The 21,051-nt window shown below is 34.0% G+C and overlaps 3 protein-coding genes across 9 annotated transcripts in view; all 3 read right to left on the minus strand.

Moving 5' to 3' along the window:
- LOC145316361 (U6 snRNA phosphodiesterase 1) lies at window positions 1–10,311 on the minus strand. Of its 2 annotated transcripts, none has more exons than XM_080156809.1 (7): window positions 10,215–10,311; window positions 9,376–9,656; window positions 8,752–8,942; window positions 8,296–8,383; window positions 1,533–1,616; window positions 1,147–1,273; window positions 1–601 (listed from the first exon to the last, which is right to left on the minus strand). In XM_080156809.1, the coding sequence occupies exons 1-7, from the start codon at window positions 10,270–10,272 to the stop codon at window positions 492–494; spliced, it is 939 nt and encodes a 312-aa protein (XP_080012935.1). In that variant the 5' UTR covers window positions 10,273–10,311; the 3' UTR covers window positions 1–491. The 2 variants fall into 2 exon arrangements, with proteins under 2 accessions (XP_080012935.1, XP_080012942.1); XM_080156816.1 differs by lacking the exon at window positions 10,215–10,311 and adding an exon at window positions 10,072–10,132.
- On the minus strand, window positions 10,309–17,806 carry LOC145316339 (uncharacterized). 5 transcript variants are annotated; one of them, XR_013878440.1, is made up of 8 exons: window positions 17,706–17,806; window positions 16,452–17,306; window positions 14,628–15,113; window positions 14,220–14,409; window positions 13,859–13,956; window positions 13,118–13,284; window positions 12,229–13,021; window positions 10,309–11,898 (listed from the first exon to the last, which is right to left on the minus strand). XR_013878440.1 is itself a non-coding variant. In XM_080156786.1 (7 exons), exons 2-7 carry the CDS (start codon window positions 16,577–16,579, stop codon window positions 12,873–12,875), a joined length of 1,218 nt encoding a protein of 405 aa, XP_080012912.1. In that variant the 5' UTR covers window positions 16,580–17,306; window positions 17,706–17,806; the 3' UTR covers window positions 10,309–12,872. The 5 variants fall into 5 exon arrangements, 1 of the variants encoding a protein (XP_080012912.1); XR_013878436.1 differs by having other exon boundaries at window positions 10,309–11,174; window positions 11,359–13,021; XR_013878444.1 differs by having other exon boundaries at window positions 10,309–10,396; window positions 10,835–13,021.
- LOC145316320 (uncharacterized) overlaps window positions 17,546–21,051 on the minus strand; it is a 3,874-nt gene continuing 368 nt past the window's right edge. Inside the window, exons 2-7 of one of the 2 annotated variants that reach the window (XM_080156756.1) lie at window positions 20,819–20,918; window positions 20,420–20,655; window positions 19,904–20,321; window positions 19,400–19,649; window positions 18,823–19,149; window positions 17,546–17,841 (exon numbers count right to left, since the gene is read on the minus strand). In XM_080156756.1, the coding sequence (XP_080012882.1) occupies window positions 18,847–19,149; window positions 19,400–19,649; window positions 19,904–20,321; window positions 20,420–20,655; window positions 20,819–20,918 (1,307 nt within the window). In that variant the 3' untranslated portion in view covers window positions 17,546–17,841; window positions 18,823–18,846. Of the gene's footprint in view, window positions 17,842–18,807; window positions 19,150–19,399; window positions 19,650–19,903; window positions 20,322–20,419; window positions 20,656–20,818; window positions 20,919–21,051 lie in introns of both variants that reach the window. The other variant, XM_080156764.1, reaches the window with a different exon arrangement.

The following is a 21,051-nucleotide window of genomic DNA, read 5'->3' on the forward strand; positions in this document are numbered from 1 at the left end:
TTTATGTATTTTTCATTTTTTATTGAAAAAAAATAATGACTGAGAAACAAAAAATTTTCATTAGGTATTCGAAGCGTATAATGATATAAAACATTAGAAGTTATAACAAAATTTTGTAATTTACAGTGTAATGATTAATATTTATTTGTAATGCACAGGTTAATTCCTTTAAATGACCGGTTAACAATTCATGGCAATTAATTTTCATTAAAAATGTAAAATTTAAAAGATCTTTTAACCCGTATTTAATATTTTTAGAAAATGATTTAACAAAATAAAATGCACACACGCATTTAAAAAAAGGGATTTGTTTCAAAATACAAAATATATCTTGATAACATTAACATACCTACTTTAAACATGAGTAGATTATAATATTCATTTTTGAATTCAATAAATTTTCAAGGATTTTTTTCTTTAAACAAACGACTGTAGTAATGGTTTCTTTTCTGAATGCAAATATTTTGGAGGCGCTAAAAACGCTGAACACTTTATTTGAGTTTGAAATCGAAGAATCTGTTGCCAGATTTGCAATGAGCCATTTTGATGAACACTTTACCGAAGTCATCCACATCGTCGATTAAATCCAACATCTTCATTTCTGTACAATTTTTTTATTTCATTAATTTTTTAGGGGTGTATATTCTACATGGGATCCCATGCTCAGGGGGGGGGGGGGGAATAAAAATTAAGTGGTTGGAGGGAAAAAAAATGTAAAAATTAAGAAAACTGAAAACATTTTTTCCATTTACCCCCCCTCCTTGGTAAAAAAAAACTAAAAAAATGTGTGGTAGGAGGGATAAAATATAGAGTTCATAGATATTTTTCCATTTTCCCCCCTACTTGGTGAGAAAAAACTAGGGGGGAGAAAAAATAAAAAAAATTTGTAGCAGGGGAAAAAAAATAAATCTTGTGCAGAATATACACCCCTGTTTTTAAATAAGGAAAAGTCCCTCCCTAGTTCTTTTTTTATACAAAAATTAAAGTAGTCCGGGACGTAAAATTAATATTAATTGAAACTTTCATAATCCACCAATAGATATTTAGAAACATTGCTTAAAATTGAGTTTATTTCCTATTTTTCCATGTTTCAAACATATAACGCACAGGTGCGTTATTCTCTGTTGTAAATATTGAAATATAAACCTAAAGCTGGCAGTATAGCATTTAACTCCTTGGTTCTGTCCCCCAGGCACCAAGCCAGAGAAACGTGGAATTTCGGAGGGTTGTAGAATTTTGGCAGCGAGAATTCTTGAAACACTGTGTTTACCACCTTAAACAAATAATAAGGACGATCATATAAAATTGTAGAAACGTTTCGTGACAACGTTGAAATCATTGTTATAACTAAAGAATAAAAATTAACAATAGACATATGAAATTTCTCGTGAAGATTCTCCCAACATCGAATTTCTTCTCTGCAACTTTCGTTCTCCGTCAGGCAATTTTTTTTTGTGTTTTGCCTTTGCTACTTATAAGATGCTTCCATCCTTTTATTAAACAAAAATTCTAAAATATAAATGTCTTGATACCTGTGTCAATTTTGTCAGTGGTCTTATACCAGTGGTTGCTTGGAGACCTACAAAGGTTCGAGTCCTCTCATCGTTGCAATAAACCTGAAAAATTATAAAATAGTAATTTTGTAATTTAGGTTCTATTTATACCTATAATTGGGAGACTCGAAGGGTTAACTTTTTATGCATGGTATTAGAAGCACCTGACATGCAGCTCAGGAAAAAATTGAAAGTTTTTTGGCAGATACTTCAATCCATATCACGAAGTGTACCTTTATACTTTGAACTTAAGGTGCAGAATATTTTTAAGTGCGTACATTCTGTAAAAACCTAGTCCATTTCATTATAAATGTTTTAAAGAAGGAAGGAGTGGAAATTTTGAAAAAAGAGGTTGTTTGAGTTAAACAATAAGCAACCTTTTTTTTCTTTTCACCATTCAGTCGTATATGACTTTTAATGTGAAATACAGTCGATACAACAAATCTTGGGTCATCTCAAAAAACGCCTATCTCAGAAAACGCCTATCTCAAAAAACGCCCATCTCAGAAAACGCCTATCTCAAAAAACGCCCATCTCAGAAAACGCCTATCTCAAAAAACGCCCATCTCAGAAAACGCCTATCTCAAAAAATTATCTTTTAGTGAAACATGTAAGTTTAAGAAGGTATTGTGAATATTGCACAATATGTACATTATAAATCTTCTTATTGAAATATCTATCTCTGAAGTATAATGTCACTCTTGTACATTCCTTAGGCACTTTTTATTCTTTAAATCATTTTGAGCAATAATATACTACCTGAAGGTTTGCTTTTTAAAAATTGATCACAATTGAATACCAAAAATTTTCACCTAGTGAATTCATGTTTTAAGTTTCTTTATTTCATACTAGTGGCTTTGCCCCTAGCCTCTAGGGGCTTTTTTTCTGAAGTTTCAGGGTAGAATTTTGAAAATTTTGTTTACATTTAAAAAAAAAAATATTTTCTTTATTTTATAACTCATTACCTATAACTTTTTATATTTATTTATAGTGATTTATATTATTTAAAACCTTCAAATTGTTTTCTTTTTTTTATTGTTTTTTAAAATTTCTTTGTCATTAGCCTTTTTGGGGCTTCACCCCTACAGGAGAAGGAAAGTTTCACAATCTTTTTGAATTTGATAAAACAAAGTTTAAAAGAAGAAAAATAATTGAAAAAAAATGAGGTAAATATTAATATTTTCAAATGAAACCAAGACCGGTAGAAAGCTTATGGAAAGGACTATCAGGTCCTAAAAGGACGTTATCCTAGGACTTTTAGAAGTTTGCCGAAATTGACCGCAAAAAAGTTACCGAAAATTTCCCACCCGCAGGGGAATTTTCAATAATTTTTTTCAACCTAAAAAAAATCGATAAAAAAAGGCCAAACGGCCAGTCGAACATAAATAATCATAATTAATATAGGTTATAGGGATTATCCACAAAAATATTCATAATGATCGGACTATTCCTTCTATGTTAAAAATAAATTTTTTAGAAAGACGCAAATTTCCGATTTTTTTTTTTCGAAATTTTTTTTTTAAAAACTTAAAATTAATATAAGAAAAAACGTATTTTATTACTTTTTAGGCCTGACCCTAAAAAAGCTCACATTAAACTATAGATTTAGACCAAAAAACATGAAAATTGATTAAAAATTGACCTCAATAATAGAATTTGAAGCAAAAGTGTCATCTTTGCAAAAAATCTAGACTACATTTTAACCTTAAAAAAATCGATGAAAAAAGGCCAAACGACCAAACAAGCGTAAAAAATCATAATTAGTATAGGTTATTGGGATTAACCACACAAAAATTCATAAGGATCAGACTATTCCTCCTATGTCAAAAATATTTTTTTTCAAAGGACCAGAAATTTTGATTTTTTCCTCACAAAAATTTGCTTCAAAAAATAAAATTAATTTGCCTTTATGTTTTATTCTGTCATTTGAAAGGAACATGGAGAAAAAGGTCATTTAATGAAGGTAGGTCGAAATTACCGAAAATAGCCCCTTACCGAAACTTCCCCGCCTTACCCTATAAAAGTATAAAAAAAATTTCAAAATTTATGAAAATTTCTAAAAATATATAAAACTATATAAAACATAAAAACATTAAAATTAAAAAAAAATATGAAATTTTTTTTTTGGGGGGGGGAAGGGAAATTTTAATTTTTTGGGGGGTTGGGGTGTCTCATCCCCCAAGAAAACCACCACAGGACCAATAGGTATATACCCTGAAGAGTAGAATCCAATCGGTTCAGTGGTTACCAAGATCTTACGCCTCAGATGGACGGACGGACAGATGAACGGACAGACAGACATCATTCTACTTTGTATTATAGATATCTACTGCAAACAACCCAGATTACTTTTCAGTTATTACAATAAGATGAACAACTATGAGCTCCATTAAAATAATTTTCTTTATTATTTGACCTAATATCTTGAATTAACAGAATATCAGGTTAAAATGTTGTAAATATGACTAAACCTGTTAAGAGATATTCATAAAGATGTTGTGGAATTTGGGTTGGGTGAAGTACAAAATAGGTTTGTGAAATTTGGGTAGGATGTAAGGAAGGTATAAATAGTTTAGAAAACACAAAATTTTGTTCTAGTTTTTATTATGCTTAAAAGAAATTTTATATTCATGTTATATAAGGGGGGGGGAAGTTTTGCCACTTTCGCTTACTCCGTGATTATTGGGCTAGGTATTAAAGTTAGACTATAGGTTATTTGGGATAAAAGTTTACTTTTGGGTAGTAGCTCACGTATTTTTAATCATTTTTTGGATAACCCCACCCCCTAGCCCCCCGGGGCTCAAAAACCCCCTAAAAATGAACCTAACCTTAATTTTCTCAGGAACAATTTGACCAATTGAGATGATTTTTAAAACTTAAGCTTTTATGCTTATAAACTAACTTCCAGTTTAGAAGTCACCCCCCTGCCGCCAACCCCTAGCCCTCCGGGGCTCCAAAAAAACCTAAAAATGAACCTAACCTTAATTTTCTCAGGAACCATTGACCAATAGAGATGATTTTTTAAACTTAAGCTTTTATGCTTAAAAACTAACTTCTAGTTTAGAAGTCACCCCCCTGCCGCCAACTCCTAGCCCTCCGGGGCTCCAAAAAACCCTAAAAATGAACCTAACCTTAATTTTCTCAGGAACCATTTGACCAATAGAGATGATTTTTAAAACTTAAGCTTTTATGCTTATAAACTAACTTCTAGTTTAGAAGTCATTCCCCTGCCGCCAACCCCTAGCCCTCCGGGGCTCCAAAAAACCCTAAAAATGAACCTAACCTTAATTTTCTCAGGAACCACTTGACTAATAGAGATTATTTCTTAAACTTAAGCTTTTATGGTTATAAACTAACTTTAAGTTAGATGTCGCCGCCAACCTCTAGCTCCCCGGGGCTCAAAAAAACCTAAAAATGAACCTAACCTTAATTAAAATTTCTTATTTGAAGAGTTAGAGCTACATTTATTAAACCAAATATGCTTATTTTTGGATGTTATTGACATATTTGCTGAAAAAATTAGAATCGGCCTCCAGGTTCAGGTGCTGCAGGCCTCCAGGTCCACTCTGGAGACAGGTAAAATTAAAATTTCTTATTTGAAGAGTTAGAGGTACACTTATTAAAACAAATATGCATCTTTTTGGATGTTATTTACATATCTGCTGAAAAAATGAGAATCGGCCTCCAGGTTCAGATGCTGCAGGCCTCCAGGTCCACTCTGGAGACAGGTAAAAATTAAAATTTCATATTTGAAGAGTTAGAGGTACACTTATTAAAACAAATATGCTACTTTTTGGATTTTATTGACATATCTGATGAAAAATTTAGAATTGGCTTCAGGTTCAGGTGCTGCAGGCCTCCAGGTCCATTCTCGACAGGTGAAAATTAAAATTTCTTATTTGAAGAGTTAGAGGTACACTTATTTAACCAAACATGCTTCTTTTGGTGTTATTGACATATCTGCTAGTACTTGAAGATAAAATTTAAATCGGGTGCTGCAGGTCTCCAGGTCCACTCCTGAGACAAGTAAAAATTAAAATTTCTTATTTGAAGAGTTAGAGGGCAACTTATAAAACAGAATATGGATCTTTTGGCTCCAAGTTCAGATATTCACCTGGCCAGCTGCAACCAGCGGTCACCAAGACGCAGGTAAAAGTGTCCATATCAAAAAGTATCAATGAATATGATACCTAACATGTTATTAAAAACTGAGAAAAAAACAGCGAAAATATCTGAAAATACCCCCAAAAAGCCATCTGGAAGCCTGCAGTACCTGGAGGCCGATTTTATTTTTTATTTAAATATTGTAATATTATCCAACAAGATGCTTATTTTCTTGTGAATTGACCTCTAACTCTTAAATTAAGAATCTAAATTTTTTCATGTCTAGAGTTGAACTGGAGGCCTGCAGCACCTGAACTTGGAGGCCGATTTAAATTTTATCTTCAAGTATGTTATTAACATCAAAAACAATGCATAGTTTGTTTTATAAGTTAACCTCTAACTCTCCAACTAAGAAAATTTATTTTTACCTATCCAGTGTCCACCTGTAAGCCTGTAGGACCCGAACCTGGAGGCCGATTTTAATTTTTTCAGCAGATATGTCAATAACATCCAAAAAGAAGAATATTTGGTTAAATAAGTGTACCTCTAACTCTTCAAATAAGAAATTTTAATTTTTACGTACCTGTCTCCAGAGGGGACCTGGAGGCCTGCAGCACCTGAACCTGGAGGCCGATTCTAATTTTTTCAGCAGATATGTCAATAACATCCAAAAAGATGCATATTTGGTTTAATAAGTGTACCTCTAACTCTTCAAATAAGAAATTTTAATTTTACCTGTCTCCAGAGTGGACCTGGAGGCCTGCAGCACCTGAACCTGGAAGCCGATTCTAATTTTTTCAGCAAATATGTCAATAACATCCAAAAATAAGCATATTTGGTTTAATAAATGTACCTCTAACTCTTCAAATAAGAAATTTTAATTAAGGTTAGGTTCAATTTTAGGTTTTTTTGAGCCCCGGGGGGCTAGAGGTTGGTGGCAGGGGGCGTCTTCTAACCTTAAAGTTAGTTTATAACCATAAAAGCTTAAGTTTAAGAAATCATCTCTATTAGTCAAGTGGTTCCTGAGAAAATTAAGGTTAGGTTCATTCTTAGGTTTTTTTTTGGAGCCCTGGAGGGCTAGGGGTTGGCGGCAAGGGATGACTTCTAAACTAGAAGTTAGTTTATAAGCATAAAAGCTTAAGTTTTAAAAATCATCTCTATTGGTCAAATGGTTCCTGAGAAAATTAAGGTTAGGTTCATATTTAGGTTTTTTGGAGCCCCGGAGGACGAAGGGTTGGTGGCAGGGGGGGTGACTTCTTAACTAGAAGTTAGTTTATAAGCATAAAAGCTTAAGTTTAAAAAATCATGTCTATTGGTCAAATGGTTCCTGAGAAAATTAAGGTTAGGTTCATTTTTAGGGTTTTTTGGAGCCCCGGAGGGCTAGGGGTTGGCGGCAGGGGGGTGACTTCTAAACTAGAAGTTAGTTTATAAGCATAAAAGCTTAAGTTTTAAAAATCATCTCTATTGGTCAAATGGTTCCTGAGAAAATTAAGGTTAGGTTCATTTTTAGGGTTTTTTGGAGCCCCGGAGGGCTAGGGGTTGGCGGCAGGGGGGTGACTTCTAAACTGGAAGTTAGTTTATAAGCATAAAAGCTTAAGTTTAAAAAATCATCTCTATTGGTCAAATGGTTCCTGAGAAAATTAAGGTTAGGTTCATTTTTAGGGTTTTTTGGAGCCCCGGAGGGCTAGGGGTTGGCGGCAGGGGGGTGACTTCTAAACTAGAAGTTAAAGCATAAAAGCTTAAGTTTTAAAAATCATCTCTATTGGTCAAATGGTTCCTGAGAAAATTAAGGTTAGGTTCTTTTTTAGGGTTTTTTGGAGCCCCGGAGGGCTAGGGGTTGGCGGCAGGGGGGTGACTTCTAAACTAGAAGTTAGTTTATAAGCATAAAAGCTTAAGTTTAAAAAAGCATCTCAATTGGTCAAATTGTTCCTGAGAAAATTAAGGTTAGGTTCATTTTTAGGGGGTTTTTGAGCCCCGGGGGGCTAGGGGGTGGGGTTATCCAAAAAATGATTAAAAATACGTGAGCTACTACCCAAAAGTAAACTTTTATCCCAAATAACCTATAGTCTAACTTTAATACCTAGCCCAATAATCACGGAGTAAGCGAAAGTGGCAAAACTTCCCCCCCCCCTTATTAACATACACAAACAATATAAAAAATATTTATTGTGTATAATATGCTTTAAAATTATTAGAATTATATAGCTGTTCCTCAAAAAAAAAATAGTTTAGAATAATTATTTTAAGTTATAAAGAATTTTAACATTTTGTTAAATTTTACTTTCCATAGATAAAATATTTTGGGGGAAAAATTGGGTCAGGTTATTTTAATGTCTTATCCCTATATTCCTCTTTATTTTTATCAGATTAAAAATTATGTACTTTTGAATAAATTCAAAACTAATTATGAATTAGGCTTTATTTTTTTAAAAATGTAGTAGGCATTTTATGAAAAAGGCGTTTTTTGAGATAGGCGTTTTTTGAGATGGGCGTTTTTTGAGATAGGCGTTTTTTGAGATAGGCGTTTTCTGAGATAGGCGTTTTTTGAGTATAGCCCAAATCTTAACTATCATTTGAAAAAAAGGTTATTGCTAATCATTTCTAATGGTCAAATTCATCTTGTTTAACTTAAAATTACCTGAAGTTTATCAAGTTTAATTGTGAATCTGTCGATGTCTTTTACACCATTTGTAATACCTTGGATTACAGGATCTATCCAATGGTGCCTGAAACAATTGATCAGATTATACATTTTTTAATATTTGATGTAATGTTCTTTTATGTGCTTTCAAATTTATTTCTAGCTTCCCCAACTTTACGCTTATTTTCTTGGCTCATTAACATATAGGAGTTGTGGTTGCTTTCAGTACGTCCATTTACAACGAAAAGGTATAATAATGACCACTTATCAAATACATTTTTGAACTATTGGCTTACATAAGTAGTTTTGCGCAGTTCGAGTATTTCACTAAGGATATATGTCAGTGCATTGAAAAGGTACCCAACAAAATTCTTTTTGCAGCAGGGGAAAATATGAATCTTGCGCAGAATATACATACACCCCTGGGAAATTATGAAAAAGAATAAATGTTACCTGAGACTAACTGTCCTGCTAAGGGAAACATGGGCATCCTCAGTTGGCTCCACTTCCAGCTCCGTCAACAGGAAGTTCCTGATCTCGTCCAGGTCAAGGTCAGACACGTCCACGTAGATGAAGGATGCCCAGTTATTCTTTTCGTGTGGGAAAGATCTAATTCTTCCCTGATGCTGGGCTTGGTCCAACTCCTAAAGATCAAAATAAGATGTTGAATTTAAAAAAAACTGTTTATTTTTTGGAAAATCTTTCTTAGAAGATATTTGTAAAATTAAAATATTTAAAAGATTGACTAGGTACCTACAATGTATTGGGTGTTAAATTGCCTATAACTCATAAGTAAGGAAGCAAAAAAAGAAATCTTATATTTTACCATATCTCAGGGTTGATTTTTGTATTGAAAAGTAAAAAATATTGGCACTTTATGACAAAAGATGAAAAATATGAGCTTTTTAGTTGATTTCAATTATCTTCAGAATACACTTAAAAAGAAGCTTTATAGAAATATCTAGCTTTCTATGGTGTGTCTCATATACATTTAACTCTGTTATTATGGGCAGATACCCTCTCTTTTTATAAGGGAATTGAATTCGCTCCAAGATAAATTGAATTTTGTAGGCCTACCTCTTGCTCCTTAGTTTTATCAAACATAGTGAGAACAGTTGATGGCAGGGGAATACTTTCCACCTTCTCTTCCATCTCCGGCCTGTGCACATTATCCAACACTGATTCAGTTTTCATCATCTTAAACTTTGTACGTGCCTGTGCAGCAAGTGGTCCTCCATTTGCCAGGCTTGCTGGCCGCTTCCTGGATTTAGGATCATTCTTGGCACTGTTGGAGGTTTGTTTTTTTAGTGAGGTGGCGTGTTGCGGATTTTTATGGATAACGACGCTTATTCCATCATCTGTTTTAAATATGTATATTAACATTTTATAAAGGGATAAGTAAAGAATGCTTTTCTTCTAAATATTTCGCCTTACTTTTCAACAAACTTTATTTTCCGCAGTTTTTCTCTTTTAAACACTTAAAATTAATGCAAATCAATACCTAGACAGTGAACAATAGCCAATTTTTTGTGAGAATTTTAATGATATTTTTTTTTTTTTTTTTGAAGGGGGCTTTATCAGGAGCTACAGTAGGTAAGCAGTTTTAAATGATGAAAATTAACAGAATAGGTATAAATTTTGTAAAAACGGAGTTCAGATCTTCAACGTCATGATAACTTAATTGTGGACACCCAAAACATAGAGTCCGTAAAGAAGAGCTTACGTGAAACAATTGGTGGCCAATTAATGTGCTTAAACAATAACATATTAAACCTTGAGCTGGCCAAACTAGAAATAAAGAGTTCCTCGTTGAAATCATAAAACCTTAAGTTTGAACCATCAGAAAATAATGCTTATCAGTCCAAGTAATCGTAGAAGGTGGTATAAAGAAATGTTATATATCCAAATATACATTCCTGAATCTGAGGAATCTGAATTGTCCGAAGAATATCCAGCAATCAATGACAAGGCCATACTTCAGTTTCATTCAATAATTTATTTTCATTTACATCTGAAATTTTCATTTTAGTAACGCAACTTTTCATAACAAGTAATATTAATCACACTTCTCTTTAACAAATGACACATTTTTTAAAATCTTCAAAAAAACGACCAACATGCAGATAGGCTGTAATTCATAAAATCATTTTAAAATCCTAACTGCTCCTTCTTAATAAAAGTTAAAAGATAGCTTACACAAAATTTTTCACAATTTATGTCTCTGTGAAAAGATAAAAAATACTTATAGGTGATACCTAGTAAATTGATAGTTTTTTTTTTGAGCACAATAAACAGTGACCTTAACGCATAGCCTATGAACTCCACGATAGTCATTAATTTATAAAAAAAAATTCTATGAAGGAGCTAAACTGAGGTGAATTCTTAAAAAACTTTTGCCTCACTAAAATCAGTGAGGCTCGTCAAAAATTTAGAGGGGATAATTTTGCTTCACTAAAATTTTAGTGAGGCAAACTGATTTTATTGAGGCAAAAGTTTATTTAAGAATTCACCTCTGATATTGGGCCCATGAGCTTACATTTGGTCGAATTTTAAGATTTTAAAAACACTGGGTGATTTATTATAGAAAGGTGTTAAGTAATAATTACATGAATATAAGAAAATATTTTCCAGTTATTAACTAGCAACAATTAGAATTATTTGATATGATTAATATAAAAATGCCAAATATATCTTTGGTAAGCTATACAAAAATATAATTCTTCTATTGTCTATGAATAAAAAGATAATAATATTTATAAAGATTATATGGCCTTCTATTTCAATATATTTGTACTTGCCTATTAGGTTTCTTTAATGGTTAGGTATTATTTTAAGTACTTTTATGTTTTATTAAGAATTCATTTATGTTTTAAAAACTGGTCATTGTTAAGTTTTTGTAAAATAGATGAAAGTTTATAAAAATGGAATGTTTTATTTTTTAATAATGTTGCCCTTAAATGTATTGATATGATTAAAATATGGGTAAATAATTGTAGGCCTTTTAAATTACCATATAATACTAACAAAATAAACTAGAACTGTTAAAAAAAAAGTCTATACTCAAAAATGATAGATATGTTCAAAATAAATAAATTCTAAAATCTAGGTACAAAATAAAATGTAATACAAAAATAAAATCAATTATAATAAGTCTTTACAATTAAAAAAAAATAAAATTAAGATTCCAAAGAAAAACTAAACTACCGCTGAACTATTCAATCACAATAAGCAAGGCTTAATTAACCTACAAAGCGATAAATTCAAATCTAAAACATTTAAATTGATTAATATTAATAAAAAAAAATACTTAAAATATGAAAGTTTTGGCGATACATTTTCCAATAAAAATTTAAATATAAAGATACCTACAAAAATATGCATTTTAAAAAGTAAAAGTTGATAGCAATTTATAACAGAACATTAATAACATTTATACAGTATGCAAATTTTTAAAGAAGTATAGGAATAAAATATTCAGTTACATATGTACATACAAATTTTATTTTATATAATTCTCCTTTAGTTTCAAGAAATATTGTTTTTTAGAGTATTAGGAAATTTAATTTTAACAGTATATTTCACTTTTAGCATAATTTTAATCTTAATTTACATAGTCAAAATTTGTTGAGGCAATTTTCCAATCTTTATAATACAAGATAATTGTATTATGAGACTGATAAGGAAGTAGATAGATTACAACTTGAAAACCATTTCATCACACCATTTATAAATAATGGGAGGGTTCAGAAACATCAAAATTTGAAGAGAGTTTTTATCTCTCTCTCATTTAATGGCAGGGTATCTTATTTTCATGATCGATATAAATTAAATCTAAGCCTATTTGAAGAACTTAAAATAAATAAAATTACTAAATTTGCTTTTATGATAAAAACCCATGTATTTTTGATGTTTAATATACAAATCACTGACTGTTAATAAAAGTTTTTAAATCAAAGATTATAAATTTAATTTCAAGAAAATTTAAAGGGGGGAGGCGGATGTGCCACTTTTTGAAACCAAAAGAAAAGCGCGCATGATCTCAGCCCATAAAAGAGTTACAGCTCTAAAATTCGGCACAGCAGTTGCTTTTGTGGAGAACAATATGGAACTGTGAAGAAACGGCGGTGGAACCGCCGCTCCCGCCAAAAACCGCCGAATTTTTTTTTACCTTTTCTCGCCATACAATTTTTAACCATTTGAGATAAACTTTTTTTCATAAAAACATGTTTAAAATATCACAAGTGTCACGTGAAAATATAAGAGAAATTTTTATGGGAAAAAAAGTTTATCTCAGATGATTGAGAAATATCTAATTTGGCGAAAAAAAGGCATAAAAATTTTGGCGGGGAACGGCGGCTTTCGGCGGGAGTGGAGGTTCCGCCGCCGGTTCTTCACAGTTCCATATTGTTCTCCACAAAAGCAACTGCTGTGCCGAATTTTAGAGCTGTAACTCTTTTATGGGATGAGAATATGCGCGTTTTATTTTTGGTTTCAAAAAGTGGCACATCCGTCCCCCCTCTTTAAAAGGTTAACATCAACTATTGAATTACTGTTTGGAAGTGTGCACCTAAAATCTATAATAAAATACACAACTTTTTCTTCTTTTTGTTCATTTTTCTCTCCCTGTTTCTCCTCTGAGTAAGACCAGAAACTATAGCATTATCAAAAACTTCTTTTAGATTCTTTTGTGTCAAAGAGCTGCACTCAATGTAAAGTTCACAACCTAAAAAAAGACATAAATATATAAGCCAATATTCATGGAAGAATTAATAAAATTAGGCAAATCTGTATTGTAAACGTGATAAAACAAAGCCATTACCTAAAGACTGAGCAAGCTTTTTTGCTTCGTGTTCTTGTATTGGCTGTTCCTTATTTTGTCTGAGTTGAAGTATGGTCTTTCCATCCTCCCTGAGGTCAGACTGTGTACCTACCAGGACAACTGGAACCTTGCCGCAGTGGGACCGCAGCTCTGGAATCCATTTTTCTCTGAATAATTGCGAAAATTATATTCTGGGAAAATTTAAATTAAGAAAAATATGCTCAATTTTCTTTTCTTTTGTATGCCAAGGCTTTGTTAAATTGTGCCCAATACAGCATACTGAAATAAACGAAAAGTGAAACGTAATAGTTTTCAGTTTTCACATACAAAATTAAATGCCTGCTCTCATATAAATACAGGGGTGTATATTCTACATGGTATCCCCTGCTCAGGGGGGGGGGGGAATAAAAAATAAGTGGTTGGAGGGAAATAAAATGTAAAAATTAAGAAAACTGAAAACATTTTTTCCATTCCCCCCCCCCCCCCCTCCTTGGTGAAAAAAACTAAAACAATGTGTGGTAGGAGGAATAAAATAAAAAAAATATAGAGTTCTTTAAATATTTTTCCATTTCCCCCCCTAATTGGTGAGAAAAAACTAGGGGGGGGGGGGGGGTGTAGAAATAAAAAATTTTGTAGCCGGGGACAAAAAAATCTTCTGCAGAATATACACCCCTGTATAAATATAAACCTATCAAAAAAATATTAAATTACTATCAATCCTTAAAGCAAAAGGTATCCTACCTGACATTATGAAAAGAGGATGGAAGAACAACACTGAAGCAAAGCAAGAAAACATCCGCCTGCGGATACACCAGTGGTCGTAGTGTATCAAAATCGTCCTAAACATAATAATAATATAAATTTTAGTAGCGTAGCGTCTCTACAACTTACTACACGTTGCGTCTGTCCTTCTACGACCAAAAGAGAGGGAAAAAGAATACGTAAGAATAAAGTCGGCTTATTGTGACTAACTCTTAATTTTATCTAAATCATTTTCTATCTCTTTTCCAAAAACCCATTTTCTCACTCTTCTGTTTCTTCATTTTCAACGTTTACGTGACTGTGTATAGAGTGGCGTCAATATTGAAAATTAAATAACTACCTGTCCAGGTGTATCACAGAGTTCCAAAGTCAATGGTTGATCATCCACGTGCACAACAGCGTGGTAGGTGTCCATGGCTGTCGGGATGTACTCGTTGGGGTACCCATTCGTTGTGTACGATATTATAAGCGACGTTTTACCCACAGCCCCGTCACCGATAAATACACATTTGATTTTGTTACTACTGTTCCTGAAAATTTTATTCTTCCTGTTAATATTTTGATTAGGCATGAAAGTTATATAAAAATATTGAATGATTGAAATTTGTCATAACTTATATAATAACAAGATAATTAGGAACATACTTTTGTTGTAAATATTAAAATCAGAATAAGAAAAAATCAAATAGTCCTAAATTAACTCTCTTGCTATTTATTTTTTACAAAATTCAAACAAAATAAGACTTACGATGAACCCTGTCCATTAGCACTTTTCAGAGAAGGTGAACTGTGCGACGAATTGTCTTTTAACCGCGGTGAATCCTGCAGTCTAGCCGCCGCGCCTCCGCCTTGTAGCCTCCGTAACGGTGAATCACCCGATGTTGAGGCGCCATTCAACTGCGGCGACGCCGGCGGTTGTGTCTGTTGCAACGCCCTTTGGCGCAGGGAAACACTGGGACTAGCTGTGTGCGCCAGGGCGAGAGTTTGTGGCGGCTGGGGAGGTGAGCCTTGATGACCCGCCGCTGGTATTCGGAACGAGGAATGCGACAACTGGCCAGGCGAGTTAGGCGGATGGTGCATAGACGACATGTGTGTGTGTTGAAAGCTGGGCGAATAGGTTATGGAATGGGAGGCTGGGGAATGGGGAGGGTATTGATGATGGGGGACTGGTGAGTGGGGAGGATGGTGGGATGGAGTGTGGTATGGGGAGGAGGTCGCAGGTACAGGAGAGTTTCTAAATTAAAATAAATGATCAAAAAGGTCCAATGGATATTTCCACGAAGTTACGTCTAGGGATAATTTAAATGTTATTCTGTTTAAAATAGGGTTGGCAATCCGAATACGGAATCCGCCCAATTTTGGAATCCGAATCCGGAATCCTTTTTTTTTATAGCGGATTCGGATTCTTAATTGTTAGGCTAAAATTAGCGTCTTGAGTTTTTTCTTTCAACCCCCCTCTTTGAAGGCAAAGATCAACACCCCCCCCCCCCCCCCCCATCTCTCTCCACCTACACCACCAAGTGGAGAGATCAGAAATATAAAAAAACGCAGCTTTAGATTTTTTCCAATACCCGGTATAATTTAATCTCTTAATTTATTTTTGGACGGATTCGTGTAAGAATCCGAATCGGAATCCGGTCCAAAAATTAGACGGATTGCCAATCCTAGTTTAAAATTAGTTTAAGGGGGGTTTTTTTAATGCAACCATCTCGTAATCAGTGAGCAAATGACACTTAGAATTCGAATTTCGATCTGAACTTTTGCAGGAGTAATCCTTGGTAGGTCTATTTTCCCTAAATCGAACAAAAAGTTGGAAAAGTAACGGCTAGCGGCTCAGCCGTTCAGCCGTTTTTTGCCTATTTTCAGGGTAAATCCATCATCAATTACGTAGAAATCAACTTTTTAAAACATATTTTTGATTTAATTCATGTTAAATGATAGCAATAACCAATTTTAAACTTCTAGTACCAACAGCTACCGTCTAGAACCGTTTGATAGCGTTTTGGAGTAGAAAAGAGTATTATGTTGAGAGAGGTTTCGTGACTAATTTGCAATATAGATATCAAACAAATGGCAAAACAGATGAGCCGCCAGCCGTTAGCCGTTACTTTTCCAACTTTTTGTTCGATTTGGGGAAAATAGACCTACCAAGGATTACTCATGCAAAATTATAGATGGAAATTCGAATTCTAAGTGCCATTTGCTCACTGATTACGAGATGGTTGCATTAAACCCCCCCCCCCCCTTAGTGTCAAGAAAAAAAATTTCACGAGACCACTAATTTCAAGTAGAAGTGCGTTTCATTTAACTCTGATAGTTTTAAAATCTAAAATAAGAAGCATAAAAATGTGACCATTGTCCATATGCCGAATACCTATATCACAATGAGAAACAAAACTTTAGAAAGGAATAATAAGAATAGGTGTTCGCGGATTTAAATATGTAAAATTTTAAGATTATGATTGGATATAATATGATACGATACATGATTTTTCAGTATGGCTTAAAAAAACCAGTTCTTATCCAGCGGATATAAACCGGTTTCGAAGCGATACTGGAAAAATAATTTTACCTGACATGTGCTAGCTGGGGCGAATTTCTGCGTAGGCTACTGTGCAACGGAGAATTCCGTATGGCGTGCGGCGAGGCGTAACCCACCATTCCTGGGCTACCCGGTAGTCCACCGCTCGTATTTGACATAACGCCAACGTCTTTTTATGATAAAATGCTGCCTTGGTGTAATTTTTCTTGTTAAGTACTATTAAGTGCAGGTCACGACATTTTGTTAATAAGTCACAATTTGTATAAAAAGTTATTTTCTACATATCTGAAATGAAAAATGGTGACAACAAAGTGTGGAGAATATTTACAAGGTCTGTCCGGGAATTAATTTTGAGAAAAAAAATGAATAAATATTGCAGGCAAAATCCCGTATTCAGCCAGTGGTCCACACTATATCCCACCCTCAAACTGACAAATTTCAAATTTTACGTCAGATTTGTCCGTAAGTGTGCTATATAACGTCTTTAATATAACGGTTAGAGTATTAAGTTATAGTAAACCGAACGGTGCAGGCTTCACGCATTACGAACTTCTTGCCATCCTCTAGCTATGCTACATATTTTCGTTTGAGATGGAAGGGTAGTATATTCCGCTGGCAAAATATTGGTTTTGCCTAAAATCAAATAAGGCAAACAATTACATTAACGACAAAGATTTGGATTTTATTCTGTTTTATACTTGAATAGAATAAAATCCTTTGTTACTGGAAGAAAGATTCTTAAAAGTAAATCAATGGTTTAACAAGGCATTTAAATCTTTACGTTAGCTGCCCTGAATTACTGAATTTATTTTTAAAAATCATTGTTCCTAATTACTAAGAAAATTTTCAATATTTCATTTTGAAGCATTCACAGTCAGACCACTTCTAACAACAAAAAAATACAATGTAAATAACAAAGAAAATAAATTGTAGGTATGCCTTGAACAGTAAGACAAGAACTAAGTTTTATAGAACAAACATTCCAAAATACAAAATTAACAAAACTTTAGGATAAACACGGATAGGTTTTGTGAAAATATGGTTAAAAACCACTTATTTTTGCTGTTATTACTTATAGGAAAAGAAAAATTGTTTTTAAGAAATGCAACATTTTTTTCTCATTCATTCAGTAGGTAAGCAAATCAATATTTACTTTAAAATCTGGCAAAGACATTTTTCTATCATTTCGACATGTACATTTATACAAAAAAAGCTACAGATTTTATGGAAAAAGTTAATTATAGGCATTCATATTCCTATGAAAATTCAATTGTAACCACTTACCTTTGCGTAAGGTGAGTTGAATTATTTATTTAAATCCTGAATTATTTAAACGAGGTTTTTATTTCAATGCAAATGTTTGAATACGTTATATGTAAAGTAAACCCTAGTATATTGGTTTGGTTTATGATTTTCGGATCTTGGACAAAGTAGCTTCGGACAAAGTAGCTTCGGACAAAGTAGCTTCAGGACAAAGTAGCTTCCGGACAAAGTAGCTTCCGGACATTTACTTAAGAAAAGTAGCTTCCTTAGAAAAATAGAAAAAACCTCCTAAACGACAAACCTCCTAATGCGACATCTTTTAAGTAAAACCCCCTAAAAACTTTTCAAGTGATATCACATTTATTAAGTGTGAGGTAAGGGTCGATATTTTTAATGCAAGGTAATATCGGGTTCGAAACCATGCCGTTGGGTAGCCAACACAGACTTTGGGACAACTGTCGGACGGATTTTTAAATTTCACCCTGTAGACAAAGTTATTCAAGAAAGAAATTTCGATTTTGAATTTCGTCCCTGTGTGTTTTATCGCCATATTGGATTTTATTGTTCAACTTTTTTGACATCAGTGGTGGATTTTATCCTTAAATTTGGAAGATTTTGCTATTTAATAACTTTTGAAAAATTTTAGGACGTTTTACTTCAGAAATGTCTACACAGAAAGAGAGACATAGAAAAAGGCATAAAGACAGACATAAAGACAGACAAATAGACAGACAAAATGACAGACAGACAGACAGAAAGGCGGACAGAAATTGTAAAAATTTAAAAAAATGTTAAAACAAATTAAAAATTATAAAAAAAAAATCGCCGAACCATTTTTAGTAAAATCCACGATCCACTTTTTGTTAAAATTGTTAAAGTTTTGTTTGCTTTCAATAAAATTAGAAGTTAATGTACATTAAACATTCATACATAGGTTAGGTTAGGTTATAGGCAAGGGGGCCGAGCGCCCGCGGCTAGGCAGGCCAGGGTGCCGAGCGCTGCGGCCATAACCTTTATTACTATTAGAAGCTACTTTTCTTAAGTAAATGTCCGGAAGCTACTTTGTCCGGAAGCTACTTTGTCCTGAAGCTACTTTGTCCGAAGCTACTTTGTCCAAAGCTACTTTGTCCAAAGCTACTTTGTCCAAGATCCTGATTTTCTTTTAACACATGGGAACATTAATTCCATAGAGCCTAAAGAGCACATCAGCCGCGCACGACTTCTTAGCATCCTTCTTGGAGGGCCCCTCTCCGCTGTAGGGCACTCCATCAATGTTGACTCCAATGCTGTAAATAATATTTGGGCCCAAGCCCTTGTGTCCCAGCTCCAGGTACTCAACCTGGCCGCGGATTTCATTGAGGAAGGCCACAGGGTTCTTAGACCCGAGAGCCTCCTCGCTAGGGCCTTGAAGAACACCATTCTTGGTACGCTTACCACGCACTCTCTTGGGAACACCTGGAGGTGCCTGAATATAAATTGTTGTTTATAAAAAATATGATATATACTGCGATCTGTGTTTTCTTTAGTTATGAGCTTATGTTATATATATATTATCAGCTCTTGTACCGCAAAAAACGGCTATGTTGTAATAGTTATTTATCGCATCGTATTATAGACAGCTTTCCAATAGTAAAATTAAAAAGATTATTTCCAGTTTTGTTGTACCCGATGGGCCGATTTTTTATCAACTATTAAGCACAGAAAAAAGTGTTTACCTCCAAGGGAGTAGTGAAGCCCAGATTGCTGCCACGAATCCATCCCAACCTCTCCTTGACAGGCAGATACAAATGAGAAGTATACAAAATATCCTCAAGATCATAGGGCAGCTCGAATCCCTTGGCCTCCCACTCGTTCAACATCTTGAATACTGCCATGCTGGCCAACTCAAATGGAGTCTCGTCCTCCAGTAGAAGCTCGTCCTTGGATTTCAAACCCTTGTTTACCATTTCATTAATAGCATCATACCTTAAGATAATATTTTATATAAAATCAGCCAAACAACTACCTATATATAGATTATTATTTTAAAAATATTTTTTGATATCAGTTGTTATTAAAGGTCAATCTTAACTACCAAGAAATTTTCTTTTCGATTTAGTTTGCTGGGTTTTGTTTAATGCTACATAGAAAATAGCCCTATCAAAATTTTGGTAGAAAATATAATTTATAGTTTGATTTACTTCTGTGTTTTTTTGTTTTTTTTTAATTCTAAATATTACCTTCTAGTAACAACACCCATGATAGCATGCTCAGAGCAAATATTCTTAGCAATATCATGGCTGGGACCAGTTCCAGAGGAAGTCTCCCCATCAATAGTCACATTTAGTGTGTGCATTTCATCAAAAACCTGTGCGCCAGGAGGTAGGGGAGGGTTATCTGCATAATTAAACGCCACCTTTCCGCCCATCATTTCGCTGAGAATCTTGTTGGGCGCCTTGGGGCACACCAATTGTTTGAGGTTATGGTTCTCAATCCTCTGCTTTTGTTCATTTGTCATTTGAGGGGCTTTGGGTTTTGGAACGGATGGACGCTTGGGGCCGATAGCAGGATCATTGGATCTATTACCTCCGCGGCCACGACCACCGCCACCACGGCGTCCTCTAAATCCGCTGTTTTGGGACTGCGTTTGCCCCAAACCTAAGAAATAAAACATTTATAACGAGGCAGATACAAATTAATCTTATCTTCATTCTATCACATATCAATTTGATATTTTTAAAAATAATAAAGCTTACCCCAAAGATCATCCCCAAGTGTTTGAGTTACTGGAGGGGGTCCCTTGGGCAGTGGCGGCTTTGTCTTCGACAAGGATGACTGGGCAGTCTGGGTAGAATAGTAGGCTGAATTATCATAGTAGCTGCTGTAATCAGTGCTACTATAATCAGTTCCGTAGCTGCCATAATTTTCATATCCAGTGCCATACCCGTAGCCAGTGCTGGCTCCTGATGCGTCATACGACCCTGTAGCTCCACTAAAAAAGTATTTTTGATCTTTGAAAATAAAACAAACAAGTGAATTTTATATTTAAAATATCCTTGGTAGTATAGTTTTGTGCCAGATTTACGTATATTTATTTAAAGTGTTTTTACATAACGTAAGGGTAAGAATTGCATTGAATTGAAGAAACTGCCGACCTGCTGTCATAACTAGTGGCATAAGATGGAGCCCCACTGCCATAGCTCTGCTGTTGGGAGCTAGATGACCCGCCTGTCCTTGGTTTCTTGGCTGTTCCACCTACAATGATAATTTATTAGACTAAAAATTACTCTGATATAGAAGAGCTAGAATATCTGTGTCGCGTGTTGAACATAAAGATTTTTATCAGCTAGGAAGATTGGAATCATTAGCTTCATAGTGGAAAGCTGTT

This window comes from Acartia tonsa, chromosome 1 (genome assembly GCF_053477335.1).
Source record: "Acartia tonsa isolate MP-2025a chromosome 1, ASM5347733v1, whole genome shotgun sequence".
Taxonomy (NCBI): Eukaryota; Metazoa; Arthropoda; class Copepoda; order Calanoida; family Acartiidae; genus Acartia; species Acartia tonsa.